General features: G+C 36.9%; 2 protein-coding genes across 5 annotated transcripts; one reads left to right on the top strand and one right to left on the bottom strand.

Moving 5' to 3' along the window:
* Positions 1-2,016: 2,016 nt before the first annotated feature.
* Positions 2,017-17,102, bottom strand: LOC144469692 (uncharacterized). 3 transcript variants are annotated; one of them, XM_078180236.1, is made up of 7 exons: positions 16,855-17,102; positions 15,965-16,655; positions 15,744-15,882; positions 15,541-15,659; positions 12,067-12,161; positions 9,031-9,874; positions 2,017-2,196 (listed from the first exon to the last, which is right to left on the bottom strand). In XM_078180236.1, the coding sequence occupies exons 1-7, from the start codon at positions 16,863-16,865 to the stop codon at positions 2,164-2,166; spliced, it is 1,932 nt and encodes a 643-aa protein (XP_078036362.1). In that variant the 5' UTR covers positions 16,866-17,102; the 3' UTR covers positions 2,017-2,163. The 3 variants fall into 3 exon arrangements, 2 of the variants coding, with proteins under 2 accessions (XP_078036362.1, XP_078036350.1); XR_013494033.1 differs by having other exon boundaries at positions 2,099-2,196; positions 8,721-9,874; XM_078180224.1 differs by having other exon boundaries at positions 2,058-9,874.
* A 635-nt stretch (positions 17,103-17,737) lies between these two features.
* Positions 17,738-21,649, top strand: Sec23 (transport protein Sec23). Of its 2 annotated transcripts, XM_078180206.1 has the most exons (12): positions 17,738-17,906; positions 18,028-18,310; positions 18,392-18,478; positions 18,625-18,871; positions 18,937-19,186; positions 19,253-19,903; positions 19,961-20,114; positions 20,186-20,337; positions 20,428-20,602; positions 20,674-20,895; positions 21,068-21,088; positions 21,556-21,649. In XM_078180206.1, exons 2-12 carry the CDS (start codon positions 18,032-18,034, stop codon positions 21,643-21,645), a joined length of 2,328 nt encoding a protein of 775 aa, XP_078036332.1. In that variant the 5' UTR covers positions 17,738-17,906; positions 18,028-18,031; the 3' UTR covers positions 21,646-21,649. The 2 variants fall into 2 exon arrangements, with proteins under 2 accessions (XP_078036332.1, XP_078036341.1); XM_078180215.1 differs by lacking the exon at positions 21,068-21,088.
* Positions 21,650-21,671: the final 22 nt, after the last annotated feature.

Genomic DNA, 21,671 nt, shown 5'->3' with positions numbered 1-21,671 from the left:
AACTCGAAATGTCGGGATGTATTGCGAACTATGAAAATTCTAATTTTCAGACCAATGACTCCAACTATTTGGTTGGAATTTCCATGCCTTCATAGAAGATCGATGTAAATTCGACAGAAGATACAATACGAGTTCCAAAGAGAGAGAGAACCTGACCCAGAAAGCTTAATAACTATTGCAATTATTGTTAATCGTTGGAACGTCTTAAAGTTTAATCTAGTCGTGCAGATTACGTGGGATGATTCTCTTAGTAACGGTATTGAAAACTGTAGCTACTGATTTTATGACACCTACCAGAAGATATATTGTCCAAGGGGTTGTCCTCATCTGTATGTCATTTAGAATATTAAAATTTTGTTCATACCTTTAAGGAAGAGCCTGACCTACAAACTTCAAAACATCAATTTTGTTTTAGCTTTCATTAATAGAAGCACAAATAGAAATTATACAAGGTGCCATGAAATTATAGTAGTTCCGGGAAATGAGAAGTTTTTGAGATGAATTCAAGTCACTTTTTTTCTTACTTAAAATACAATTTACAGATTTGTTTACGAGTTAGTAACGAAAAGCACTGACCAATGAGGTTGCAGATTGCATTTACACTCAGAAAAAAGTTACTTCAAATGACATCAGTAACCCTTCTTTCCCGGGAGTAACTTAATTTTGCGACACCCTGTATACGTAATTTTACATTATGCTATTATTAATTTTATTATTATTATTATTGTTATTATTATTATTATTACTATTATTATTATTATTGTTATTGCTACAATGATATGAATGTATATTATATGTAGAAGAAATCTGACTTACGTTATAATATGATTAAATGTACTTCTCTCAAATTGTTAAGCTTCTTCTTGTAATAAGCTTCATCATTTTACATCCTTAAATATATTATCTCGATTATTGCTAGTACGTTAAGAACTAAATAAATTAAGCTACCAAAGAAATGCTAGTTTTAAATTACCTGATAATCAGAACGCGAGAGTTAACTATTAAGTACATCAAAGAAAAGCTAACATAATTCTTTTGTACCTAGACCATTTGATTTTATCTGTCTGTAATTATTGGAGCTTCTATTTATATAGGACAACTTTGAATATTTATTATCCAACATTAGCTGCATATGTTACCGCGAAACAAAAACTGTGTGCATTTTCACTTGAAAATGTTGAATCAAGTAACTATATATTTCATATTTCTCCGAGAGATTCTAAGTGTCTAATTATTACTAGCTCAGTAATGCAGGAAGAAATTATTCTTATTTTTAATTATTGCAGACTCGAGGGGAAAAACTGATCGATGAATTAAACATACTCCTACCGAATAACTAACTCTCGCCGATGAATCTAAAATATTGGTAAACAAAAGTAAATCAACAGTTGTAACTGTGTAAGTTTTACGAATTTAGAAAAAGAATTTGTTAGAGGTATATTTTCGAATTTCGAATTATTTACGTTCAGCAACGTCATTCAAGAATGGCCTTTTCTGGTAACCCAATAAATATCGCTAATCCATAACATTGGCCTAGTGTCACAAAAAATCGGTTGCTACACATTTCCATAACCTCAATCAAGAGAATCGTCCTGTACAAAACTAAATCCCCAAAAATGCGCAAAGACGCGATCTAACAAACTCTGAATAGGTGACTGACCCAGTAAACTCGTTACACTCTCAATCCCTGGCAGACGAAACTCTTTTGGAACACTTCCGAGAATAAACCTAACCTCGACCATCTACACCTCCTTAAGCTATCGAATGTACTTAACCACCGTCAATTTCAATCCTGAAATATGCGGCAAGGTCTTCGAACCACTTAAAGAACGATCAGTGATCCAGACCTGTTTAGTCTTAAGAATGCAATAAGTCGTCGTTTAAAAGTAAATCAGCCGTTGTAGGATCTCCTAGAGATCGGTAACCGGTCCGGAGAGCTTGCTACCGTTCTCCACCGCGAATCGATCGATCTTTTCCATGAACGGGGTCCCCTTGTCACCGTCCACATCGTCGTCGTCCTCTTCGTCCTCCTGTTGCCTGTCCGGCCAGCCCTCGTCGTCCTGATCGTCCTCCTTCTCCTCCGTCGAGGAAACGCTTCGCGGCTGCCCGGCCTCGATCGTGCCCCGACCGATCGGTTCCTCGTCCGTGGCACCGATCACCTTATTACGCAGTAGTATGTCCAGCAGCTTCTCCCGTCTGATAAATCACGTTTCGATTCACGTTACATGCGGTCACGCAGCTGGCATTCGCCGCTAGCCGGCCCGAACAAGTCTCTGTAATACGGTCTTTAGAAGCGGCAAAAGCAACAGTATCAGCTGAAAGCCATGCTGCCTGCTAGAAGAACAGAAAGAACACCAGGCGGTTTTTGGTTTTTCCCTGACCCAATAGCGGGGACCCTTTGTGCGGGGGGTTGGTTGGTTGGACGGAGTGTTGGACGGGGTTTGCGCGGGTTTCATCCTTTCCGGGGGGGGGAATCGCTCGATGGTTTGAGGATCGCGACGGATGCGACACCGAATTCGAGGGGTTGCGACCACGACACCGGCAAGTCGAAATCGTTTGGTGATCACCAGGAAAGTGTCGAAGAAAGACGGTACGGTCCGGAATAGTAAGCGATCCAAATCTTTGAATATTTGTGAACAATGATTTTGCATGTTATTAACGAGGGAACTTTTCCAAGTGATCCATATCTAAGGGGGCTGTACACAAATAATTTCTGCCCTCAAAATCGAGAATGGAAATCATATTTTTTGAAATATCTCGAGAACCAGAGAATTAATGTTGTTTTTAAAATATGCGGTTTTTCGATTGAAAAATTTGATCGCTTGAAAAAATTTTATATAAATTTTTGTGCAAACTCACGTGGTGTGATTCACGGATCAAGCTAGGGGAAAACGTGTTTTTTGGAATCTTGTTGTTTTTGCCGTTTAACAATATTATTTACATAACAATATTATCTCGTCGTTTAACATTATTATATAGAATATAATCTGATCCCTTGTTGCGTACATAATCAAGTTACATGTTTGCTGCCTCTCAAATGGAACACGCAGGCCTGGGGTGTCGTCACAACATCGACATTCGATAACGTTGAATAAATAATATCTGTTAATCCGATAAGTGGTGACTATATTTCTAAAAATTATCTCGCATAATTTTCACCAAGATCCGTTTGTGTAGCTCGAATATATTCCCTTCCTATAGATAAAAAGATCAATACTATAGAAAAATGAATGAGTAACTTTACAAATCTCCTCGTTGCTTAATTTTACATCGCTCTGGAACTAACAAAACAATGTCCATAGCATATTAGATATTCAGAAACGAATGTCGGTCAAACGATAAATAAGCATATGTGTATATATATATTATACTCAATTTAAAATTTTGTCCATAAGTTTGACTTGGATCTATAAAGAAACGAGTGTGAACTGAATAGAAAATATTCTCTATAGTTATAACCAATATAAACTTCACAATTGAAATCCAGAAACTTGTTAAGCAGTGAATCGTGATTTTTTATAATCAAGAAACATATAAGCTTGTTCTATCGAGAAATGATCCATGTGTTTTTCCTACCTCGTAGATGCAACAATCAACAAGTTTACTAATCGGAACCGTACCGTGACGATACTGCCGGGTCGCAGCGCGTCCACAAAGTACGAAATTAATACAACATCTGATCATTTATTAAACTGCTAGGTACAGGCTCTCGTCGATCCGCGAGAGAGACAAAAAATGAAACGAAGTCCGTGTTCGGATACAATCGTGTCTGATTAAAACTCATTCAAAATACACGACGATTCGTATTGCATACGTAACAGAAAAAGGTTTGCAACGACGATCGACGATTCGCATTCGACGCTTCTATCCTCGACGATACACAAAAAAAAAACACGTCGCTCCGTGAAACGCGATTTGCAAGAGTATAGGCTATGCTTTTAAAAAAGAAAAATGAGTTTAACAATTAGAACACAGAGAGCAGTCTATTACTGATAAAACTCTCGAATTGGCAGATCCTCGTGCTTGTTACAAAAATATGTTTCGACGAAACGATGCGCCTCCGATCGGTCGTTTCGACCGTTCTCATCTTATACCTATTGATAAAAGCGTATTTTCTGCCGTTGAGTACTGTACACGCTAAAAATGATCAGTCGTTTTCCGTATATCGATCGATCGACGCTTATCCTAAGGAGTGAAAGGTCCTACCCTTTTCGCAGAAGGAACACGATTTGATAAACCTCGTTCGAGTATACATCGGTATCCCAGAGTCGTTTTAAAAAGTGTACTATATTACAAAGTTGCATTCGCGAGAACGGAATGTGATTTGAAACGATCGAGCCAGTCGAAATGTTCAACGATGAGATTAAAACGAGAGGCAGAGCACAGCTACGCGACATCACTGCTAGAAACGAGCGTGGCTTTGATAACGAAGGATACATAGGAATTGAACGCATGCCAGACAAGCTGCGAAGCCATGCTAAACGATAGGACGAAGACATGATTTACATTATACAAATATACACACACTCGCGGGAACGTTCCACTACAATTACATATAATTACAAATTTAAGATCGAAACGCCAGAAGCGAGATTAAACTGTTAATTCATGATTATTTATCCAGCATTTTACCATTCCGGTAAAATCGTATTTAAATCATAATCTATAGCTTCTCGCGATCCGATATAGGACTATCAAAATGTACAGGATGTGACAAAATGTTTCACAGATGACTCCAATCTTCGGTATAGATTCGATTGAGAAAAAAAAAACATTCCATAAAATCGGTCTTCTATACAATACTCGTCGCGAAGATATAAAGTATGAAAGAAACCACATGTCACAGTTTAACCAATCCCGTAAACGCTAATACAAAACTAAGCATTCCCCATGCTGATTTTACAAAGTAGTTGACCTCATAATTTGTAATCACTAGATCGTCGATTTTCATGCAAAGTAAAGATAGTTTAAATTAGCTGTATGAAATATGAGTTAGATGAAAATGTCTTTCCTCTATTAATTATTGTAGTTATAACGATTATGATTGTAATAAGTTGAAAATCATGTAATAATATTCTTAAATTCCTCTAATGTTATATCAATTTTGTATTCGATTTTTACATATTTATAACAAGAAGTAATTAGGAATAGAACAGTGAAACAATCAGAAAAATTAAAAAAATAAACTGGCACATTATTATCACCCTGTTGAGATTATATAAAACGGTGACAATTTTCTACTCAACTTCCATTTCTCGTAATTAACATAGTTAATTTGCTATTGCATAAAAATCCGGAGTCCAGTGGCTATTATCGACTCCAATTTCCGGAATCATAAATCATTTTCTGAACAATTAAAGAGCATTTCATAATATAAGATCAGCTTAATGATTCAATCACTTCGCAACAAAACAGTTAGATTATAATACATTTCTTTGATCCTGACCAGTGAAACGTTAATTTCAATTTTGCGGAATGCTTTTCTGTAATAGATCTCCATTGATACGAAGATGTAGGATCATCTGTGGAAGCAATGACAGAAGATGTTTCTACGGCCTGTGCAATTAGAGGTATCAGTGGAAGAAAAGACATAAAAGTTGATTATGAGAAACGAAGTTAGAGCCTGTTGTCTGAAAATTCTTGGACGGAGCATTCTGCGAAAGTAGACTCTTCTTCCATTGTTTACACATAAGAGAAGCGTTTTTTTGGAGAGGAGAACGATATGGGATGGTCCAGAGCTTGATTGGCACTGAGATTCATATTATTAATACACGACACGAATAACGTTTGGCTTAGTAATAATTTACGAAACCCTTGCAATCGTTGTTCTTTGAGTCAATATTAATCCAACGTTCTAGACCTAGGCTGCAAGGCTAGACCAACACGAGGATCGCGAAGACAACACCTCCTGGACCCCATCGCGCGACTTGCTTCCCAATGATCGCCCAAATGCTACATATACACATACAAAGCAACAAATACGTTCGCCTAAGGTGTTCCGAGCTGAAAGAGATGACCACCGAGAGCGATACACGCGACGGAAATCAGGAGGCGTAGTCCTCGCGATCCTTGCGTTGCGTGTTGGTTAATTCCGAGTCCTATTCTAGACTCCTATTCTTCCAGTAAACATTCCTATGCAAGATCTAAGGCTCGAATTATACTATTAACCCTCCGTATCCTTTGCCGGAATCATTGTTTTCGTCAGTCAGACTCGTCATCTCAAGATCAACGAACAATTAAATAACAATACACTGCGCCCGAAGAGAAACGAAGTGTTTAGACGCGTTTCTTGTAACACTTTAAAAAAAAAAAGATACGTGCGATTAGTTGAAATATTAGGCTATCCCATAAGTCGTGACATGTTTTCCAATCAATTTTAAGGCTCACAAGAAATAAATACACTACAATTCAATCACCTACACGTTTTTCATCGTTTCCAACGACGTTCTCCTATTTGTTAGTCTACTGTTTCATTCAACTTTCAACATTGTGAATAAAGAGGCAAATAAGGTATGGGAAACTATATTTCTATATTTAAATGATCAATTTATAACATATATTTGTATATAAAATTCGATCGCGTGCAGCTGTTTATATTTCCTGCCATTAGGTAATTTCTTGATTAAAGAATCTTTCGTTTCAGCTTGCATAAACTTAGCTTCCATTAATACAGCATACGCATGTTTAATTATAACAAAACATAGAAACGACTTGTCTTGGTTACGTGATAGATGAAGTGCCTCAAACAATGCAACGATTTATAGGATAATCTAACATCTCCGATCAAGAGCTATTCTTCTATTGGCGTTGTTTTTCGCAACTGTGTGCAATAATTATGGAGAAATCAGTTTGTAAATTCACTCTACACAAAATCATACAACGGCATGCAGTACTTGCGATAATAATAATACAGAATATACAGGATGTCCTTTAAAAATGTTTTATTAAAAAATTGTAAGATAAATGCCGAACAACAGCGGACTGATTGAAAATATTTATCTACATATGTAGATAAATAAACAGCGTTGATATTTATGAAAAATTGAACGAGTTAGTAAACATAGCTTGGATAAGTAGATACAGATAAGAGAAATATCACTAACATATTTCTATACCGAACGAAAATCAGTCTGTTGTTATTTTGTATTTTGCTTATAACTTTTTCATGAGAATTTGTCGAGCCTATGCTTGTATGACATTCTTTTCTTATTTTCGCTGGTCGAACATGCAGACACCGTTTGGCCGGAATAACATGGGACATCCTGTATAAGTATTTCTTTTTCTATAATTCATTTTAGTACGAATTCAATACTTTCTATGTACATATAAAAAAAATTTGATTCATTAGTAATGGTGCAGACCTTGAGCTCGTGCGACTGTAAACACAATGTACAACGCCTGTCAGAAAATATTCGATCTGACTATTACAATTATAAGTATTATTAACAAGTAAATATAACTATTAAATGATCTACTTGAGCGTTTATTACGAACGAGAGTATAACATCATTGCGTGTATATTAGACAAACGTGATAGAGAGTCAACGATATTTACAAAAAAAAAAATTCTACGTGTAACATAACGCACCGTCTACCGTTGTGCGAATATTATGAAAACATGTAAAAATTGTATAACAAAGCATTACAGCATCGAATGATAAAAATCGCTAAAAAATGTAAACAACGTCCGGAGACGTCAGATAAACATTTCGTATCCTGTACGTTGTAAAAATAACAAGCATATAAATATTTATATTGACATGCGATCATTTCACTTGATTTTGTCGTTAATGAAAACATTTGACACGTGGAATGTATAAGTAGTACTAACATTCTTAACACAGTTTCTATGATCGAATACCTCCTGTCAGGTCACAGTGCTCTGAGAATTCGTTTCCGATGGTTTCGATTATTTGAACATTGTTCCAAAGTTTAAGGTTCTAGTAGGTTATTGATTTCGTCTCAACACCAGCTAGAATATTATCAAGTTAAAAATACGTATTAAAGTATTACGTAATGTTCTAATATATGATATGTGTAATATATGTTCTAATATTGATCGATACTGACCAAATGTCTGAATAATCGTGACACGTTTTGAAATCGGATCATAAAATAACAATCAACGTGTACTTCTAAAAAACCGCATACGATTAAAAACGGCAAGAAACTACACATGAAATTGATGTGACTCCCTTAACAGTTTATATAAAAAACAAACCTAGATTAAATATTTCTAAATAATCTTTTATGAGTTAATAAGTCTAAATAATTAAAAATCTGCATGGGCTAAAAGATACTTGTGACACCTATGAACAGTTGAAAGATAAACTGCTTACATGCATAAAATAACAGCAAGAACTTGATTTTTAATACTCTGTAACAAATAATTAAAACAGTTAATCCTAATCTTAATTTTATATTTTTTCCCTTACGCGTTGTATCTAAAAACAATTTTGCTCTACTATTAAAAGTTGAAAAAATTGAATTTTGGCCAGAAATGATTGTTTCCCAGACCACTGTGGTGTTGTATTAATGCTCGTGAGTCGGAAGTAAGTCCGGCACAGGAGTCCGCTGCACGGAGAATCAACGAATTCTGAACAGTCTAATTATTTTTTTAGAGAGCGAAGGTGAATCAAGCCAAGGACCAAGCGTGCCGGGACGTCGAACGGGACACGGGGAAGCGTACACGAGGATTTGAACCAGAACGATAGACCTACGTGCTATACGACATGTACATAGTAGTAGCCTCTAGCAAGCCCTTGAAGCCCCCGTCTTTGCGACGCGGCGACGAAGTGGTGCGCGGGATGATTTTCGCTCGGGGACCCGCGCGTACGTAGCCTAAATGTAGGCGGTGGTGTAGGTAGCGCGTGAAGGTGCTGTCAGGACTCTGGAGGTCAGGATTCTCGTCGAGCAGAGATCTTTCGGCACGAAGGAGCCACCACCGACTACGGTCACTTCCGGGATCTCGGTGATGGCTCGGCTCGCATCATCGCCACCGTCATCGAGACGATGCTCGTCCTCGCTCACCGTTCTCCGATCTTTCACGGTGCAGGACGCACCCTCGGCCGTTCTATCCGCCTCGCTGAAGGACCTCTTACTCATACCCTTCTTCTTCCTCGACTTCTTCGAGCTTCCACGCTGGCTGCGTTGAATCCCGTCGTCCTTGCTCCCCTCGTTCCTTGAACTCTTGGCCTTGTTCTCCGTCACGCTGGACGCGATTCCTTCGTCAACCTCCACGCTAGTCTGCGCGGATTCCGCCTTATCCTCGTCGGTCTTAACGGGCGTAATAACAGACGCAACCACGTCCTCTTTCGTCTTTTCAACCTCTTTGTCCTCGGCGTTTCTAACCTCGATGGGCTCGGTATCCAGTCCCGAGTCCTCTTTCCTAACATCCGTATTATTCTCCGTAGAAGTCAGGCTCGAGGTCTCCTCCAAGGTGCCGTCCTCGCGATCCCCGTTGCTGATGGCTAACGCCGGCTGGCTGCTCGAAACCGGTGTTCGGGTCTCTTCAACCTCGGGCCAGGTGTCCAACATCGGACTACGATCGGCGACTCGGTAAGGACTCGACTTTTCGGGGATGTATTGGTGTACCAGCTCCTCGGCGGTGGATCGGTTGCGTAGGAACGGGACCAGGATCGGGACCGAGGACGTGACCAACGACGGGATCAGGCTGCAGGTATCTGAGAGAGCGGTACGCACGGGCGTGCTGGTTACGTAGGGCGTTTCGAACGATACAGGCGTGACGGATCTTGCGTTTACGCACTTTGCCACGTGGGTCTCGGCCAGGGTCTTCGACGCCCGCGCCTCCTGCAGCTCTCGTCGCAGCGCCAGCGTCTCTTCCTCGAAGGCTGCGATCTCGCGGCCTTCGTTGCTAAGTGCCAACACAAGTCCACCGTTTATACAAATTCTACACCGAGCCAGACGCGGGGGATGGGCAGGCTTTAGGGAACATCTCCGGCGCGTACGTGTACTCTGTGCGCGAGGAAGCTGTCTGCGGTTACAGCATGCGGATTACGTCAGGATAAGTAACACTGTACAGATTTCAATCGTTTTCCTGTGTTCCAGTATACAATAAACGTTCCAGTATTCGTTCGCCTTGTTTAAGGTGTCCCAAGAGCGACTATATTCACCCTCTTTACAGGATATTTCAATTCGTTAACAGTAACAGCGATAAATTGGACATATTTGTAGCGAATGTTTTAAAACCAGCCTTCATAAACCAATAAGATAATTCCTTTGAATTTCAAACTAAGCTACGCTTTCGTTCCGTTCTTGTGAAAATAAATGTTTATCCGTATCTTTAAATAAATTAATTTAAATTTTTATGAAAACAGAAGAAATCCAAATAAATGACAGATGGAAAAAGAATATATAAATGAGTCGTAAAACTTCAGTACCGTAAGGCAAATGTTTTCAAATGTTTCGGACCTTCGCGTAAAAATACATGAAAACCATTTGTATGGGAGAAAAGAGCATATTTGGTAGCAAGCAATTTGATTTGCATCTAAATTCCGAATGAGGTGCATTGAAAATTTACAAATTTACGATATCTGATATAAAAAATACGGGAAAATTTGCGAATCTATCTGTTTTAGCTATTTGATTATTCGCATCAAATCCTAAAAAATTGTAACTTGTAATATTTATAAAATAAATAAAGTATTTTCGCAATTTCTCTTAAAACACCTTAGGACACCTTGTTGGTTCTCAGGCGTTAATTATATACCTGGAAACAGTTGCGACGAAATTTAATTTTGAATAAATTCAAATAAATAAAATTAAATTCAATTCTCTATTGTTTACTGAAACACAAAATAATCTGTACAGTGTTACGAGTCGCGGGGCTGATGACAGATGTAAATCGACTTTCTAGTTGTATAAAACCGTAACTTGGATGTGGATTAGATAAGTCTAAGGTAATTTGAATACGCAAGAAAAAGATATTTAAGGAATGAAATGGTTTCGAAGCGTCTCCATGTGTTAACTGGCAGAATTAGGGAATGATTCGGCGAATGCGAAGAAACATACGCTTTGGAGATCATATAGAAAGTAAGACGATGTACTTAGAAGATAGAGAGAAAGAATAGAATTTTAGGAAAGAAGAAGCGGAAGAATAAAAGTGGAAGAATAGAAGCGGACTAAATTCTCAGTTAGGCTTGGAACATGGCGTTGCGATACGGGATTTCGAAGCGTTTCCGTCAAGTAAGAGTCGATTTATTTCGTTTTATATAACACCGTGTATTTAAACTACTAGGTATTGTAAATGCTACATCTGAAAGACAAGGAATATATATATACTCGTGTTATTAGCAATTTTCCTTCAAACGTGTCCACTAGTTGTTTCTATAGCTTTGAATAGCAAAACTATTTTCGTGTTGCTAAAAAATTGGTGAGATCTACATACAGTGGGATGCCAAAGTAAGGAAAATAGTGGGAGAAAGTAGAGAAACTGTAAAGAAAAAGGCTATAACGCATTATTGAGGATATTAACCCATGGCACACTTTGCGTATTTCAAAATAATTTTTGCATAAAAGTTGATTATATCTCAAAAATTGTTAGAAATTTTATATTTATAGAAATTTAATGCTCTAAGAATAGATATAAAATGGAAATACTGCAGGCCGAAAAAAATGTCTTGGTGACTGAGTTGAAATAGTTTCGGGCGCGAAGGGTTAACAGATTTATGAAGCTCCTCGATTTGAAGGAAAAATGTTTGAGAAATAGAATACTCTGTGCTGGAGTTTTGTTAAATAAATATCGAGAACAGATACTCTTCGACCGAAATCGTTTACGTTACACCGTATACGTTGCACGACGGTAAGATATTTATGGCTACGTGTGAAGAATCGGAGAGACATTCAACGAACAAAGAGAAATCACCGTTTTTCCACCGAACCGACAATAGTATTCAACCTTTTTTGCGTCCTTCTACTGTGCCCGGTGCCAAATCTGTGCGTCACGAAATCACAACCAGCAACGTTTACTCAGTTTTCAAAAGAATGTAGCCTAAGTTCATTGTACAAGTTTCCTACAACCAAGCCAATCCGTAAATGCGTACTCACTTAGCCTGCAGTTTCAAGGCGGCAACCTCGTCCTCCAATTTCGCGATTCGCCTTTCGCTCTCTTCCTTCTCCTCGATTAACTTTAGAACTTGATTCTGGAACAGACACGTTCGACGTTAATAAAAATCCTCCACCTGTAATCTAATTTTTATTAGATCCCTTCCTAATTTTTATTAGTTTCTAAAATGTCATTCAATAATTTGTATTGCTACGTATTGTAATTTAATTTCTTTAAGCCAAGTAAGATTTAAAAAAGAATACGAAAAGAATGGAAAACTATTTAGACCTATAACTAATTAGTAATGTCTGACTTAAAGAAGTCGATATGGCAGCTTCGGAATAAAAAATATAAAATTACAGTATAATTTTAACACACGGTTATTTGATTGCAGGTCTAGATTAGTTGATATTGTATGCAAATCACCTTATATCGATTTATTTGCATCTTTTTCCTGATTATTTTCTCGGGGAGACAATTAACAAAGGATCATGAAGAAATTCTGCTTAGCAAGCTCCGTCTACTTCCATCGGAGAAAAACGACGATAAAGATAAAAGATAAGGGAGACAATAATACTCGGCACAGATAAGATGCCTCGTTTCGAAAGAAAACAAACAATTTACATAGCATCCTGTAATTTTTCACAGATAACCGTTTACAGCTCCGCGCCGGGATGCTGACACATCACCACTAACTTTCCACTTGGTGACGTGTCGTAAGAATATTTGTTAGATACGGACAGTTCACCCTTCTCCGAGTGTCCGATAAAACTACATATTTCAATAAGTCATGCATTAAAAGTAATCGTTTAATATTATTTAAGTAATAATAAAGTATTAATATACGTTCCAAAATTTCTGCCAGTGATAAGAGACTAACAAATGAAACTATTATTTTTATGCAGGAAAAACTTACAAAACTACTTACTAAACAATTAATTTCATAGACTATATCATTCTGTTGATAAAAACTGAAAGAATTCATTTTAGCCTACAAAAGTGTGAAAATGAAATATTTTTATATCATTTGGTGGTCAGACATTACTTTTTTTGATAGTCACATTATCCTTTACGGACACTGACGTGACAGTTAACGTGTTAACACTGCAATCTAAACGGAACTAATGCATATTGATTTGTAATAATGACAAGATCAGATGTACTTAAATTTCGTACGATATCAATTATAAGAAATGTTTAAATAAAGAAGTTTATCAGAATATTTCTCATAGAAACATTTTAATGTTGTTTACTGGCAGATAATTATAATATCTTGTAAATAAATGCAGAAAATATTTAGTTTGTATAGAAATCCAGTTACAATAAACGTTCAAGTTATTTGATCGAACAGTTTTTGGTCAACGTGATATTTCAACGAACAGCATTTACACCGAAGAGAAGAAATATCGAACGGATCGTGTGGTCGCGTGAAGAACACGAATTTCGCGTCGCGACGCATCGAGTAGCCTCCATTCGGCGTCGCCGACGAGGAGGAAAATTTACATGCACGAAAGTGGAAGGTCCCGGAGGTTCAATTACGAGATTGGCAACGCGACGGAGGCAGCATGGCGCGGACGGCCATCGCTTCGGCTGATGAGGCTAATGGATGGTTGAAACCCGAGAAGACCGTGGAAAGAGGGAAAGGAAAGAGGCCAAGGGAGAGGCCGTGACAGCCGCTAAGTGCCTCATCCTTCACCCTTCACCGTCCCTCTTCACCCTCTGCTCCTGGGGTACACTTTCGCCCTTCCCTCGTCCAGCCCCCTGCGCTACCCCATGGCAAGGTACCACCCTCATGTGAAACCTAATCATTTTTACCCGCGTCACGGATATTTCGTATTACGTCTACATTAGGTTCTCCGGTATCAACCGGTTTTTATTAACGGTCGGCTCCGATATGGGAGGAGTCTGCCCTCCCAATTATAGGATGAAGTCAATTCTTAGGGGTCGATTGGCTGACTCCATGAAACTGCTTATGGTTAGCCTCCTAAAGTTCCGAAACTCTTACACAGTCGAATCTCTGTACTACAATTTTCTTAATCTTCTTTCACTCCATCTTCTAATATATTTACTAATTGTAATACACATTAACTCAAACTCAAATTATTTGAAAGATGTTTCAATCCATTGTTTTACCCCCATAAATATTAGCTCCACAAATTAACAGACTCATAAAATACTGATTGTTTCGCATTAATAATACACGTACATCGTTGGACACGTAAAAGTTGGACTGGTATTTCTTTGAACTATGTAATTCTCATGCAATGTATATATATATACATATATAACAATTCTTATGAGCCAAATTTTTATCTGAAGGTATGATTGTACTTTAACTTTTTCAAAAATAAGATGTACGTCCTTTGTGTATTGAATTATTTATTTAAACAAAAGAAACTGAAAAATGAAGATTTATAACAATTACATAATTTTTTCATATTTTATATCCTCAAATAGAAATAAACTATTAATTGTTACTTAGAGATTATTGTATATTATTCTTGTGTAAGTAAAAATAACCGCGTAACGCGTAACAATAGCTAAAACAAAATTGCAATAATGGATTTATTTTTAATTATATAATAATAAACAATCAACTGTTTCTGGGAAACAAGAATAAATACTACGGATTTTTGTAGACGTATGCCGAAAATTAATTCATATTCTTTAGTGAATAACTCTTACGAAATTCTCATCAATGTGTTATCGATCCTTTCAATCAAACATTGGATAAAACCTTGCATGGATAATGTGTTAGAAAAATGGATAGTACGGGAAGAGCGGATCGATGAAAATTCGCGTGCAGACGATAATCGAAGTAGAGAGATTGTAAAAAAGAGAAGGCGATGGGAGAACTGCCGAAGATCACCTGGCGGTCCTAATCAAATAGAGCGTACGAATGCTACGCAAACAATATGTCCATGAGCGCGTTGTGGAAATGCCGAAAGCGTTGGCCAAGGCGGCACGTTTCACTGTACTGCAAAGTCCAGAAAGAGAAAGGGGAGAGAATCCCTAGCTTTGTTTTCCGTTCCCACGTTATCTATCTTTCCAGTCCAAACTCTATTCTTCTTTCAAGACTTCCACTTCCTTGTACTAACACAGCACACCGCAGATTTAAACAATTTTTACAACTATATAATTATATTGTCGTATTGCATAAATATTTTTTCAGATAATTCGAATAGCATAGAAATAGGATATCTGTACATCAGTGAATCATCAGTTAATTTGTGAGAAAACGGTATGAGTCACTGACTTTAAATTTCTCGTGATAAACGAAAGTAATTAGGACCCTAAATGCTTGTGATTTATTGCTCTTGGAGGTCATTGTGATAACGAGAATGTAGTAAAAAATGAGTTTTACGAACGTTTTGTACAAAGAAATAACCGATTTGAGGGTAAATCAACTTACCAATCAATTTGTTATTCTACTGGAAATGTATGAAATCATCTGTGTATATTAAATAATCACTTACGCTTAAACTAGTCACTTCCGACGACCTTTCATTTAGTTTCTCCTCCAACATAGATTTCACTTTAATAACCAATCCTTCTTCGCACGTTTTATTGGCCTGCCTGATTTCTCTGATAAGATCTGAAGCAATTAACGAATCCATGATCATTTATCGGATATTCAAACTAAAAACCGATGCAACTGATTTAATATATATATATTTACCTGATAACATTCCTGGCTGATAATCTGAAGAGGTATTATATTTACACTGTGCAAACTTTGTCTTCATACTGCCCAATTCAGACTTTGTCTCATTTAAATCTTTAAATAACTGACTATTACTCTTCTTCAATTCTGTCATCTAAAATGAATACAATATATGAAAGTCTAATAAAATATTCTATACATGCTTTCAAGTGGTTCATTATAAAAGAAATACAAACCTGCTCAATCAGAGACAAAATAAGTTTATTACTACGTCCGATAGTTGTAATAGAGCTGCCACTGCCAACACTGTCAGAATCTTCACTTTGTGTATGAGCAGGTGCATCTGCCGATCCAAGACCAGGATCAGAATATCTCCGATGTTCAGAATTCAGTTCATCTCCATTAGTTTCATTAGATTTATTCGCAGTTGGTGGTAAACTTGTGTAATCTCCATTTTGACAATTAATAGGCATGGGAGATTCCATTCCATTCTCCTGCAGACTCGTGTAACCATTTGCCACAGTGTTTACACCCATACTCAAAGGATGATTTTGATTATAGTGCCGTCTGGGTCTATTATGAATAGTTCTAACACCAGAAAATGGTACCGGTTGATACACTCTGTACATAGTTGGCAAGGAAACAGGTTCCATAGTATATGTCATTGGCATTTGAGCGTAGCCACACATGCTTGGGTCAGAAGCTGCCGTAAACAAACGTTGTCCATTGCTCTGAATGTTCTGTTGTATATTCGACTGCCACATCACTTGCTGATACTCCATGCCAGGTATCATGTCACTATTTTGATTACTTGAAATATTATTCATCCAAGGGCCTAACATACTGTTCTTCTTGTTGGACCTTTTCTTGGCTTTTTTCGAGTGAGTGGAGGCATCCTCTTGGTAACTTGACCTTGACGTATCCAACCTTATAAAAAACCAAATTTTGTGATTGACTATAGGTGAAGAAACTACACCATTATTTAAACATGATCTGACTCCAAAATTAAGGAGTAATTCTTTGCAAAAATAATTGTTTGCAATGTGCTACGGTTACCATTAAAGTAATTATCTCATTTTAGTTTCATATGCTCACTATATGATTAGTTTTTTAAAAAATGTCTTACCTTTTGTCCATTTTTAAAAACTGTCTGTCTGCTCCTTGTCAGAGGTTAGTCGCGAACGAACTCACGCAACGTTCGTGACATGGAGACTTCACGAAATTTCAAACTATTGTGTCGACGGCAGAATACTTGCCTTATAATTCATACAAGCTCTAGCTTGTGACCTACGTTAAAGTATAATATATAAGTTGAACTAATAGTAAATACATACGTACAGTAAACACCCGACAAGTCTAGTCACAGTCGGTCGTTATCACTTTGCGGCTGATTGGCTGAATAAATCCCTACCATTCCCTAAACGCTGAACATGATTTGCATATGTGTTCGTTTGATGACAGTTCCTGCATAGTTCCGTTTCTTCTAATTTATTTAAGCATTGGAAGAAACACATTTATGTATGCCACTGAAGTATGTGTACATACTTTTGACCCCATAATGAAAGTTGAGGCTTCTACTAACAAATTAAATCTTCCGAGAACATGTTCTCAAATACATAAATAATTTAATTTTTTAATGAGCTTTCGACATATAATAATATTAATTTAAGTAATATTAATAATTCCTTAGTATATATTCCTAAGTACATGCTCTAAGGCTTCAATATTATACTGACTAGAACTGATTATGATTTATTTTTTATTTTCCATAAAAATCTTTCCAAGATCCTTGATGCAACTTTCACGACTGAAGAGAAAGCACAATAATGGTGGACACTACCTTGATATATGTACTATTTTATAGCAATTATGTATGGTAGTATTTGCATAAAAATTTCACATTTTCATGTACTTTGCGAATTTTCATTCAAATCGAGAACTTCTGTACAATTAAAAATCGTTCCACGCATGCGCCAACGCTAGTACTTCCAAAGCTTCAAATTGCTTCAAGTGACGTGGCCTCGATGACGGCACGAGTTGTGCTGTTAACGTGAAACCGTATCGTTTCGATTTATTTACAGAATAATGTTACAGTTATGAGGATCTAATATCAGGATCTTATTTCGAATATTTCCAACTACGTAATTGAGAATTCGCGAGAATCATCAATTCGCTCAGGTAGTTACTAACCTAAATCTACTTTCATAGTGTAACACTTGTCACATATTTAAAAACAATGTACATGATACACGGTAAGTGTGCTACACATTTTTCATTACATGATTTATAATGATTACAGCAACATGACTACCTATGAAGATTTCATTCAGCAAAACGAAGACCGTGATGGTGTACGTTTTACTTGGAATGTTTGGCCCTCATCCCGCATTGATGCCACTAGATTAGTTGTGCCACTAGGTACATTATACCAGCCTATCAAAGAAAGACCAGATCTTCCATCTATACAGTATGAACCTGTTTTATGCACAAGGTCTACTTGTAGAGCAATTTTGAATCCATTATGCCAGGTGGACTATCGTGCTAAATTATGGGTGTGCAATCTATGCTTTCAGAGAAATCCTGTGAGTATATACATATTTTCTAATAGAAGAACTAAACATGAGTATGAAAGCAATATTTGTTAAATCACCTAATACTTTCAGTTTCCACCACAATATGCTGCTATTTCAGAGCAACATCAACCAGCTGAACTCATTCCATTATTTTCAACAATTGAATATACTATAATGGTAAGGTTTATTTATCATAAGAAGCTTTATTATAAATTACATTCTGTTGTGCACATATGTAATGTTGTATCTACAGATACTTAAAATTAATGAAGTTATTATTGATCATTTATTCATTGAAATATTCATTTGCTGTTTCCATTTAGAGAGCACAGTGTATGCCACCCATTTTCTTGTTGGTTGTGGATACGTGCATGGATGATGAAGAACTAGGTTCTCTTAAAGATTCTCTTCAAATGTCCCTTTCATTGCTTCCACCTAACGCTTTGATTGGTCTCATTACATTTGGAAGAATGGTTCAAGTCCATGAATTAGGATGTGAAGGATGTAGTAAAAGTTACGTTTTCCGTGGTACTAAAGACTTGCAACCAAAACAGGTTCAAGACATGTTAGGTAAGTCGTATATTATATGTTTAACAATTAAAACAACAAATAGTATTAACTTTTGTTTTTTCTAGGCATTGGTCGACCAGTGCCAGGGCAAAATTTAAATCAACAGAGGGGACCTGGAGGACAGCCTCTTCCACCAGCAAATCGTTTTTTGCAACCTGTACATAAATGTGATATGAGCTTAACAGACCTCTTGGGAGAACTACAACGAGATCCATGGCCTGTGGGTCCAGGAAAACGTCCGTTAAGATCTACTGGTGTTGCATTGGCTGTTGCTACTGGTCTTTTGGAAGCTAGTTATGCCAACACCGGCGCTAGGTATCATGTATATGGTTACAGTTTTAAGCGTTTCTTAGATTAGATAATAAATATTTATTTTTCCAGAATAATGCTATTCGTTGGTGGACCATGTTCTCAAGGGCCTGGTCAAGTTGTAACAGATAACTTGAAACAACCTATTAGGTCACACCACGATATTCAAAAAGACAATGCTAAGCATATGAAAAAAGCAATTAAGCATTATGATGCCCTCGCATCACGAGCTGCAACCAATGGACATATAATAGACATCTATTCCTGTGCTCTTGATCAAACTGGACTGCTAGAAATGAGACAATGCTGCAACTCAACTGGTGGTCATATGGTCATGGGAGATTCTTTCAATTCCTCTTTATTTAAACAAACGTTCCAGCGTGTGTTTACTAAAGACAGTAAAGGAGACTTGAAGATGGCATTTAATGCAACTTTAGAAGTTAAGACTTCTCGGGAAATTAAAGTTTCTGGAGCAATTGGACCTTGCGTCTCTATGGGCGTAAAGGGAGCGAGTGTAGGGGAGCAGGAAGTTGGATTAGGTGGCACATGTCAATGGAAATTCTGTTCGCTCACACCGTCGACAACTACGTCGTTATTCTTTGAAGTTGTAAATCAACACACCGCACCAATTCCTCAAGGTGGAAGAGGTTGCATACAGTTTATCACACAATACCAACACAGTAGCGGTCAACGTAGAATTAGAGTCACCACAATTGCTAGAAAGTAAGTAAAATAAATAATGAAATAGTGAATTTGATTTTAAGCTGTATCTAATTACAGTTGGGCAGATGCATCCGCATCATTGCATCACATAAGTGCTGGATTCGATCAAGAAGCAGCTACTGTCCTCATGTCCCGCCTAGCAGTGTTTAGAGCGGAGAGCGACGATGGACAAGACGTTTTGAGATGGATTGATCGTATGCTCATTAGATTAGTTAGTATTTTCTAATTTTTCAAAAAGCATAATAGTAACATGACTTGTAAACTCGAAATTATTTCTTATAGTGTCAGAAGTTTGGAGAATACGCTAAGGATGATCCAAATAGTTTTAGATTGGCAGAGAATTTTTCATTGTATCCTCAATTTATGTATCACCTTCGTAGATCACAGTTTATACAAGTATTTAACAATTCTCCTGATGAAACTAGTTTCTACAGGTAAGCTAATAAATATAGCCAGTATTATAGAAATCAACATTCGGTATACTAATCTAGACTAACAATTCCATTGTGTATTTAATATTGCAGACATATGCTTATGCGGGAAGATTTAACAAACTCTTTGATAATGGTACAACCAATTCTGTACAGTTACGGATTCAGCGGCCCTCCAGAGCCAGTTTTATTAGATACTTCATCCATACAACCTGATAGGATCTTATTGATGGATACTTTCTTCCAAATACTTATATTCCACGGCGAAGTACTTGTTTCCACCTATTATAAATTTCAAAACTAACGAGGAACATTATTACAACGTTGTGGTGATTACAGACGATCGCACAGTGGCGTCAGCTAAAATACCAGGATTTGCCGGAATATGAAAACTTCCGACAACTTTTAGCAGCACCTGTTGACGATGCCGCAGAAATATTAGCTGGAAGATTTCCTGCACCTAGGTATATCGATACTGAACAAGGCGGTTCACAAGCAAGATTTTTATTAAGCAAAGTAAACCCCAGTCAAACTCACAATAATATGTACGCCTATGGAGCGGTAAGTGAATCTATTTTTAGTTACGTAATAATTATATATAACGTTACATGTAAAATATTTATCATATCTTTCTTTATTTCATATTCCGTATCGATTATACATATATACATATTCTCAAATTTTTAATCATAGTAACTAATATATTTTTATGTTACCGTGATCCTGTTACCAGGGGATGCCAATTCCCAACGGGGTGTGTTTTTCATTCATTTGATTTTTTTTTTAAGTTCTTTGCATTTTCTTTAAATTGCTTTGGTAATGGAAAAACACGGATGTTTAAAAAATTTATGATCTATTGCAGCACTACATTTACTCATTTATCTATCACAATTTTTCTTTGATAGCTATGAACTCTTTCAATGATTATTGCGATCGTAACTCCACTATCGTAAAATAATAGTAATACTGACACAATTTAATTCATCTGTTAACACCACTTTATTATTCAACACGCATAGGATATATAATACAACATTTTTGTACATATGTATAACATTATTGTTACAATTTACTGGTGACTGGGTTAAAACAACTTTTATTATATTTTATATGCTTGAGTTTTATTGATACATAACTTTATACTCATGCGGTTTAAGGTTTTTTAAATATTTGTCATATTTCATGGTCAGCAGATTGTAATAGAAATTTATCTCAATTTAGGAGAGTGGATCACCTGTTTTAACTGACGATGTTAGCTTACAAGTATTCATGGAACATCTGAAGAAGCTAGCCGTTTCATCAACAGCATAAACTACAGATCCGAAAAGTTGTCACCA

The sequence above is a fragment of the Augochlora pura genome, chromosome 1, assembly GCF_028453695.1.
Source record: "Augochlora pura isolate Apur16 chromosome 1, APUR_v2.2.1, whole genome shotgun sequence".
Lineage (NCBI taxonomy): Eukaryota > Metazoa > Arthropoda > Insecta > Hymenoptera > Halictidae > Augochlora > Augochlora pura.
Note: the sequence above shows the minus strand (reverse complement) of the source record. Positions and strands in the feature narration are given on the sequence as shown.

What these genes read in the sequence shown, in the direction of transcription:
- LOC144469692 (XM_078180224.1), bottom strand. An exon ending in TTTTGTCTCTGATTGAGCAG is followed by an intron (nt 15,883 to 15,964) that starts GTTTGTATTTCT and finishes TATTCATTTTAG; the next exon opens with ATGACAGAATTGAAGAAGAG. An exon ending in TCAGCCAGGAATGTTATCAG is followed by an intron (nt 15,660 to 15,743) that starts GTAAATATATAT and finishes TAATTGCTTCAG; the next exon opens with ATCTTATCAGAGAAATCAGG.
- Sec23 (XM_078180206.1), top strand. Translation starts at nt 18,032, where the DNA reads ATGACTACCTATGAAGATTTCATTCAGCAAAACGAAGACCGTGATGGT. An exon ending in TATGCTTTCAGAGAAATCCT is followed by an intron (nt 18,311 to 18,391) that starts GTGAGTATATAC and finishes TAATACTTTCAG; the next exon opens with TTTCCACCACAATATGCTGC. An exon ending in TACTTATATTCCACGGCGAA is followed by an intron (nt 20,603 to 20,673) that starts GTACTTGTTTCC and finishes TGGTGATTACAG; the next exon opens with ACGATCGCACAGTGGCGTCA.